The 8,858-nt window shown below is 48.6% G+C and overlaps 1 protein-coding gene across 1 annotated transcript; it reads left to right on the top strand.

Moving 5' to 3' along the window:
• The first annotated feature begins 1,528 nt into the window (after window positions 1–1,528).
• LOC120982047 lies at window positions 1,529–5,649 on the top strand. Its single transcript, XM_040411924.1, has 2 exons — window positions 1,529–3,999; window positions 4,922–5,649. Exons 1-2 carry the CDS (start codon window positions 2,287–2,289, stop codon window positions 4,937–4,939), a joined length of 1,731 nt encoding a protein of 576 aa, XP_040267858.1. The 5' UTR covers window positions 1,529–2,286; the 3' UTR covers window positions 4,940–5,649.
• Window positions 5,650–8,858: the final 3,209 nt, after the last annotated feature.

Here is an 8,858-nt window from a genome sequence, read left to right as displayed (position 1 = left end):
TCCAACAAAAATGCTGGTGTGAAAGTAGCCTTAGGCCTCTCACCCAGTTAAGCCAGTACTCTCTGCTCTGCACTGATGAGGGGCAATTGCCCTGAAACAGCGGTCTGCAGGTGAGGTGCTGGATTATTTAATATATGAGTCATGTTTCAAGGTCTATTTAAAGGGTTGAACATTGACTTACAGGATAGCTGCCTTACATCTCATACTCTATTATGTAATGATTGATTCATCCTATCTTCCCTCTTTTTCAACACTTCATATGATGACTGCCCAGAGAGGACTCTTTCCTGGTTTGAGTATGCCCAGAAAAGTGAGGCCGGACGAAGCGGCACGCTTCAGGGGAGGCCGGCATGAGGGGTTTTGTGAGCAAGGGTCAGGGAAGGTAAGGGTTAAGTGGATGAGTGCAGGAAAAGGGGGGAGGAGCTAGAAAGGGGCGGGGAGCGGCAGGCTGAAGTAGTGGTGAGGCAGGTCAGCGCCCGCCATTTTAGGAGCAGAGAGCCAGCATCTGGCAGAGAGCCAACATCTTCTGAACTGCAGCATCGGATTCAGCAATGGCAGAAGCAGTGGAGGTGATGCTGCGGCGCTTGAGGGAAGCGGCGGACACCAGGGGCAGCGACTGGCTGGAGCAGCAGGTGACCGCATTGCTAGGGGGGGCGGAGGTGGGTACGTCTAGCCCTACTCCAGCAGCTACACGGCCGCGGCGGGTACGGCCGCCGGCGCGCCTGAGCCCTGATTTACCCCCCCGGGTCCGGCGCCGTGTCAGGAGCCCCACAAGGGACCCTCCACGCCGGGAGCATTCTAAGGCTACTGCGACCTCCCGGCGTGGGAGGAATCCATATGTCCGGCGGGACCCTCCAGAGGCTGTGGGGCCTTCCCCTCAGCCCATCGCGGCAGCAACAGGGGAGTCAGGACCTGGTTCTGCAGGATCCCCTCCTGTCCCCAGGAGTCGGAGGCCTGCTCAGCGTGGGAGAGGTAGTGGCAGCAGAGGCAGCAGCGGGGCTGCGCGGTCGGCCAGGGCGGCCCGGCGCAGGCCCTTACAGGATGAGCCCCTTTCAGTGGCACACGAGGCTGCGCCTGTAGGTGCCAGGGACGGGCGCAGGCCTTGCCATGATGCGCTTCTTACAGAGGAGGAGGACGAGGCTGTTCTGGACGGCTCCCCGCCCCAGAGCAGGCCTCTTGGGCATGAAGACAGGCGTGCAGATGCTTATATGGAGGACAGGGAGTTGCGCAGGCCATTTCCTGAGGGCGGACAGTTTGCTACTGGTCCTGACACCGTGGAAGACAGAGTGCGTCCCAGAGCCATTCCTAACGCACCCAGCAGTGATCCGCCTGGGGTGCTGCCGTCGAACAGCGCAAGTACCCATCAAAGGAACGTCGTGGATCCAGGAGTCGTCCGTCAGGAATCAGGACCTGCGGCTGCCGGGTTCACAGCACCCGGGCAGTTAGGTGAGACATCACTGGGAACACTGTTATCTATATTTAATGTGGCGCCTGGGGCGGGGGGGAGCAATAGTGCTTTTATCGGTGGTTTGGGGCGCTTGCTGTGTGGTTTAGCTGGGGTTAGTCAGGATAGGGGGGCAATGGGGGCTACCCCCTTAGCAGCGTGGGGGTTGGGGGCAGAAAATAGCAATGTACCGGCGACCGCTAACAATAGTAATGTAGCAGTGGCCAATAGCACAGGTGTAGCCGAATCAGTGTCAGTGCAGACGCAGGCGGGAGGTGAGGAGGATAGGCCCAGATTAGATGACGCCGCAAAAGGGGAGGTGTATGTTTGCTTTGAGGGTCCCCTGGGAGCGCATTTGAAAACGGAGGTGCGTGAGAAAATTTGGAAGGGAGAGTATATAGAAATTTTTTCGCTGCTTCCGTTGGAGCGGTTCAACCTTGATGTGGTAAAAAAGGACGGAGTAAGAAAGGAGGATGATGATAAGCGTCGCTATCGCCTTATCCCTAGGTCATTTAGTAATTGGCTACAGGCCTTTGCTATTTTGGCAAGTGTGATTGGGGAGAAGAGTCCGGAATGCTGTTCCCCTTTATTTTGCTATCTGGATGCTATTGGGGAAGCCTATAGAGTGTATGGGGGTTCCGGGTGGTTACGGTATGACGAGCAGTTTCGTCAGAGGAAAGCAGTCCGTCCTAATATGAGATGGGACCATAAGGACATTGCGTTATGGATGAGGGTGACAGCGCCAGGTAGGAGTGGTCAGTCCTTTCGGAGTGAGTCAGGGGTTGGGGTACAGCAAGGTACAGGGACGCCCCCAGTTGGAAGAGGATACTGCTTCCTTTTCAATGAGGGAAGTTGCAAATTCGGCCAAAAATGCAAATTTAGGCATGAATGTTCCGTGTGTGGCGGGGGCCATGGGGCTAGCAGATGTTTTAGAGGGGGTAGACAAAGGGGGGGGGATAGTTTTGCAAAAGGGGCAGACCCCAGTGCGAGTGGAAAGGATGGTGGGGCATCTAAATAGATATCCGAACCAGGAGTTAGCTGAATTTTTGTATTCAGGGTTTAAGTTCGGTTTTCATATACCTTCACACCCGTTACCAGTCTTAGAGAAGCGGAAGAATTTGCGCTCGGCATTGCAGTTCCCGGACATAGTGACAGGAAAGTTAGCTAAAGAGGTTTCCCTAGGGAGGATGGATGGTCCGTTTGTTACATCACCCATCAGTAACTTGCGAGTTTCCCCTTTGGGTTTGATCCCTAAGAAGGAGCCTAATAAATTTAGGCTCATCCACCATTTATCATTCCCTAAGGGTGCGTCGGTCAATGAGGGCATTGACCCGGAACTTTGTTCTGTGGTTTATGCTTCCTTTGATGCGGCTGTGGAATGGGTAAGGAAGCTGGGTCCGGGTACCCTGTTGGCAAAATGTGACATTGAAGCGGCATTTCGGTTGTTGCCAGTTCACCCGGATAGTTTGTATTTACTGGGTTGTTTTTGGAATGGCGCATATTTTGTGGATAGGTGTTTGCCAATGGGCTGTTCAATATCGTGTGCATATTTTGAGCGTTTTAGTTCTTTTCTGGAGTGGGTGGTGGTTCAGGAATCAGGTTGTCACTCTGTCATTCATTATTTGGATGATTTCCTGTGTTTGGGGCCGGGGGGATCTAGGGTTTGTTCGTTGTTGTTATCCACATTACAGTCTGTTTTTGAGTGTTTTGGAGTCCCGTTAGCGGTGGACAAAACGGTGGGGCCGGCTACTGAGCTAAGCTTTTTGGGTATTGTCATAGATACACAGCGGATGGAGTGTAGGCTACCAGTAGACAAAGTGTCAGATTTAAGAACAGAGGTGGCGGCGGCATTGACAGCAAAAAAGATTCGTCTGCGGGACCTGCAGTCTTTGTTGGGCAAATTAAATTTTGCATGCAGAATCCTACCTATGGGCCGCATTTTTAGTAGGAGGTTGGCTTCGGCGACAGGAGGGGTGGTGTCTCCCCACCATTTTATTAGACTAGGCAGTGAGTTGAAAGGGGATTTGAAAGTTTGGGATTCCTTTTTAAAACAGTTTAATGGCAGAGCATTAGTTATGGGGGGGGTGGTTGATGCGTTTGATTTCGAATTGTTTACGGATGCTGCGGGTGGAGCGGGTTTTGGGGCGTACTGTGAAGGGCAGTGGTGTGCGGGTCGGTGGCCTGAGTCCTGGGTACGAAAAGGGTGGGTAAAAAACGTGGCATTGTTGGAACTCTTCCCCATTGTGTTGGCAGTCACGCTCTGGGGGGAGAAGTTTCGGCACAAGAAGGTTCGTTTCCATTGTGACAACTTGGGAGTTGTGCAAGCCATCAACAGTGTAACGGCTTCTTCCCCCCCAGTTATTTGCCTATTGCAGCAGTTGGTTCTCCGGTGCTTGTCCCTTAATGCTTGGGTGTTTGCGGTGCATGTGCCTGGTTCCTCTAACTGTATAGCTGACGCACTTTCTCGTTTTCAGTGGGAGCGGTTTCGCCAGCTGGCCCCGGAGGCGAGTCAGGTCGGATTGGTGTGTCCAGAGTCGTTGTGGGAGATCCTGGAGGTACCGTAGCTTGTCTGTTGCAGGCATCATTGAGTGAAGGCACGTGGAGGATGTACGATAGGGCTTGGAGTAGGTGGCAGCAGTGGTGTAATGACCTAGGGGTCGAGGTACTGGACGGGGAAATTCCGTTGTTACTGTTCATTGGCCACGTGAAGGATCAAGGTTGGTCGGTTGCCAAGATCAATGGTTGCATGGCGGGCTTGGCTTTCGGATTCAAGTTGCGGAATTCCCCGGACATTACTAAGTCCTTTTTGGTCCGACAAATTTTGAAGGGTTATAGAAGGTTTCAGCGTGTCAAAGATTCCCGCCTACCGGTGTCCTTTTCGTTATTGTTACAGTTAGGGGAGCAGGTAGCTGGAGTGTGTCGCTCGGCTTGGGAGGTGAGCTTATTTAGACTAGCCTTTGCTCTGGCTTTTTTCGGAGCCTTTCGTTTAGGGGAGTTAGTGTGTGCAAGTGTGCAGCGGGAAGGGGGTCTGAGGAGTGAGGATGTAACGTTATATGACGACAGGGTGCTGATTTATCTGAGATTTTCAAAGACGGATCAGGAGGGGAGGGGTCATTTAGTCTCATTGTTTGAGGTGCCGGGATGTCTAGTGTGTCCAGTACGGTGTTTGCGTGATTTTCAAGGAAGGGCAGGGGTCGCGGCAGGCCCGATTCTCAGACATGAGGATGGCTCCTTTTTATCGCGATTTCAATTTATAGCGGTATTCAAGAAATGTTTGCGTAATCTAGGAATGGACTCTGGCAAGTTTACGGGTCATTCCTTCAGGATAGGTGCTGCCACGGAGGCTGCTCGCTTGGGGGTGCGAGATGAAGTGATTAAGCGTATTGGGAGGTGGGAGTCGGAGCGTTTTCGGCTGTATGTGCGTTTAGGGGCAGTTTAAGGCTGTGTCTAACCATGTTTGTCTCGTTCTTTTTTCAGGTGATGCCCCGTTATTAGTTTGGATCCTGGGCCATTCGTTCGTGTTCTGGGGGGCATTACGAGCGGATGTTCGGCAGAATGGGCGGCAGCTGGGGTTTGATCGGGGGACAGCCATAGTAAGATGGATCGGACGCAGAGGTATGGTGTGGGGTAGTGTTTTGCAGGAGGTTCATCGGCAAGCCAGGTTAGATAGAGTCCCAGATATCTTGGTGTTGCATGTTGGGGGAAATGACCTAGGGGTCCGACCTTGCAGAGAGTTGATCAGGGATATACGTTTTGATTTTTTGCGTTTGTGGTCCCTCTTCCCGTCAGTTGTCACTGTGTGGTCGGATATTGTCCCCAGGAAGGTCTGGAGGGAGGCGAGATCGGTTGAAAGGCTGAATAAGGCTAGGATTAAGCTGAACAGGGTGATTGGGCGGTTCTGTGCCAAACATGGGGCGGTGGTGGTGAGGCACCCCGAGTTGGAAGCAGGAACAGGAGGCTTTTGGAGACAGGATGGAGTCCACCTCAATGCGGTGGGCATTGATTTGTGGTCACTGGACTTGCAGGGAGGTATTGAAACAGCCCTCCGGGTGTGGCGGAACGCGCGAGCTTAAGGGCTGTCAAGCTGCGCGTTGTTGGCGGGGGGAGGTCATAGAAGCTGGGGCTACTGGATGGTAACGGTGAATGAGAGGGCCTCAATGGTGGGGCTGGACTCTCAGAGTTGGGGCACCTGGTTGGCTTGGTATGGCGTCCGTCAGTTGGTGTCCCCGAGCTTGTGGTACGCGGCTGGGGGCAAGATGGAATTGCCGTGGTGGTTTGTGGTCGTTTAAGGTGCAGTTAGGCGGCTTCTAGGACCTCCCTCGTCAGTTAGACATGTATATATTTATATATATATGTCATTGTTATATCAAGTGTTATGTTTATTCATGTTATTTATATTATTTAATAAAAGACGGCTGCTGTGGCCGATTTAATCCAAACAGTGGCTGTGTGTGGTTATTGGGAGAGGAAATGGGGAAGGTTAGTTAGCTAAATGATGGGGTAGTGGACCCGAGCGTAGCCAATAACCCTACTCAAGGTTTCTCCATATTCTGCTACCTAAGTGACTACTCATTCCACCCTCTGACTTTGAGTCACTTTTATTGCAACCAACTAACCCCCCAAAAATGTGATTTCTCATTTAAATGGTCTTCTGCTTCTTGTGGCCTCAGACTGGGTTCCAGCCTTTGTTGTTTCTTGGGAGAGAGCAAGGATTATAAAAAAAAAAAAAGTCAAGATCCTGACCTTGTGATGCTGCTTTCACTTACACTGGTGACTCACAGAGGAACTAGCGATTGCAGACAAGAATCTATTCACATAACGGTGTCCTATTTTTCATCTGCAAAAAAACAGATCTGTGGAAAAACATCTTCTATGTGCATTCATTTTTTTTCCCCTCACTCCCATCAATAAAAATACCTAGTCTCAACCCCAAAATGGACAAGTGTAGAACATGCAGTAAGTTTCTTGGATCAGACCAAGGGATCCATTAAAACAATGAATGTGTGAATAGTACCAATTTACCACTGTATGGGTTTATGTGCTGTACTTTTTAAAAAGGGATTGCACACGGAAGAAAAATCTGGTCACATGAATTGTACAACTGTTGACTTATTGCTGGCTCTAAATCATTATTAGTACAGAAGCAGTCATCATGAGCAGTTATAAAATGCATAAATCAGCTGAACCATCATAATAGTAACTTCCAGGGGAACATCATAGTAACGGAGTTCCAAACCACAAAAACAAAAAAAGAGAAGAGTACACGCACAATATACAAAGAAAAAATACCCCCAACTTGCCATGTTTTACATCTCCACACACAAACACTTTTTCACCCTGGGAGAATTTTTTTTAAAAATACAATGTTGAAGGGGGAGATCTCTAGGGATAACAGTATCCAAAGTTTCTAATAATGGAAAACATACTTTTTTCTAACTTGTATGCACACTTCCTCTTCATATGTAGGTCTGTATATATTAACCAGCGATTGATCTAGTAGGGAAAGAACTGTACAGTGGTTGGTTTCCATTCTACTATTGCATCCTTCCCAGCTCAAAAGTGAAACATTTAAAAAAAAAAAAGATTTTTTTACAAGTATCCTGGACCACTTCATCTATACTTCATAGAATACAAATTTGTGGAGAGGGAATCCTGGGGAACTGAAAGTGAGAGTGCATAAAAAGAATAATATTAGACCAGGATTAAGTTAACTTGGAACAGAATTAGAGAGCATGAAGAAAGTTCCCCGTGGTGAGACCTGGCAGGTTTTGGGCAAACAAAGGTTTGAAATGTTTTGGTCAAATATTCCCAGACTTTTCGAACCTCCTTTGCCTTTTCTACCTTTACTTCCTTGCAGATGTTATAAGGCTTATCTAACACTGCATTCAGTTCCGACATGTAATTAACGTACAGTTCCGATTTCCGAAGTGTCATTGTTTTTTTCTGTAAGCTGGAAAAATTTACTTGGGCCTCGTGACTTGGAGAAACCTCTGATCAGTATATGTGAGCTATTACATTCCAGTGTAGCTGAGCCATTCTTGCTAAATACAGTAGGAGGAAGATATGCCTGAGCTAAGAGACGATGATTTGGAGAAAGTTGCGGATTCATTCCTTCTTCCCATAGTGGGCTCTAAGGACATTTTGCACAGTCTACTACACCCTCTATTAGGCCTCTTTCAAATGACCGTTTTTTTCCCCCCGTTTACGGGCCGTTTTTTGCGGTCCGTATACGGTCCGTATACGGAACCATTGATTTCAATGGTTCCGCAAAAAAAACGGAATGTACTCCGTATGCATTCCGTTTCCATATTTTCGTTTTTCCGTTCCGTTTTAACATAGAACATGTCCTATATTTGGCCGCAAATCACGTTCCGTGGCTCCATTAAAGTCTATGGGTCCGCAAAAAAACGGAATGCATACGGAAGTGCATCCGTATGTCTTCCGTATCCGTTCCGTTTTTTGCGGATCCATCTATTGAAAATGTTATGCCCAGCCCAATTTTTTCTATGAAATTACTGTGTACTGTATTTGCCATATGAAAAAACGGAACGGAAAAACGGAACGGAAACGGAAACACAACGGAAACAAAAAACGGAACAACGGATCCGTTTAAAACGGACCGCAAAACACTGAAAAAGCCATACTGTCGTGTGAAAGAGGCCTTAGACAGAGGAAGATCATTTCACATGCTTTAAAAGTAAAGACTATGGGGGTTATTTACTAACAGAAATACCTCTATATTAGGCCTATTTCACACGACCATATGGCTGTTTCAGTGTTTTGCGGTTCGTTTTTCACGGATCCGTTGTTCCGTTTTTTGTTTCCGTTATGTTTCTGTCTCTGTTCCGTTTTTCCGTTCCGTTTTTCCGTATGGCATATACAGTATACAGTAATTACATAGATAAAATTGGGCTGGGCATAACATTTTCAATAGATGGTTCAGCAAAAAACGGAACGGAAACGGAAGACATACGGATGCAATATCCGTATGTGTTCCGTTTTTTTTTTGCGGACCCATTGACTTGAATGGAGCCACGGAACGTGATTTGCGGGCAATAATAGGACATGTTCTATGTTAGAACGGAACGGAAAAACGGAAATACGGAAACGGAATGCATACAGAGTACATTCCGTTTTTTTTGCGGAACCATTGAAATGAATGGTTCCGTATACGGACCGTATACGGAACGCAAAAAACGGCCAGTAAACGGGGAAAAAAAACAGTCGTGTGCAGGAGGCCTTAGACGTATTTCTGATGCAGAACCTTTGCACTGAAATCTGTGTCATTTTCCAGCTCACGCCAGGTCAAATAAAGAGTGGCATGGGTGGGGACGGGAAAGGGTCGGTAAGCCTGTCTCATTCATCATTTTCTACGCCTGTTTTAGGTGCTGCTGAAGTTATGTAGAGTCTGGAT

The sequence above is a fragment of the Bufo bufo genome, chromosome 11 (assembly GCF_905171765.1).
Source record: "Bufo bufo chromosome 11, aBufBuf1.1, whole genome shotgun sequence".
NCBI classification, from domain to species: Eukaryota; Metazoa; Chordata; class Amphibia; order Anura; family Bufonidae; genus Bufo; species Bufo bufo.
Note: the sequence above shows the minus strand (reverse complement) of the source record. Positions and strands in the feature narration are given on the sequence as shown.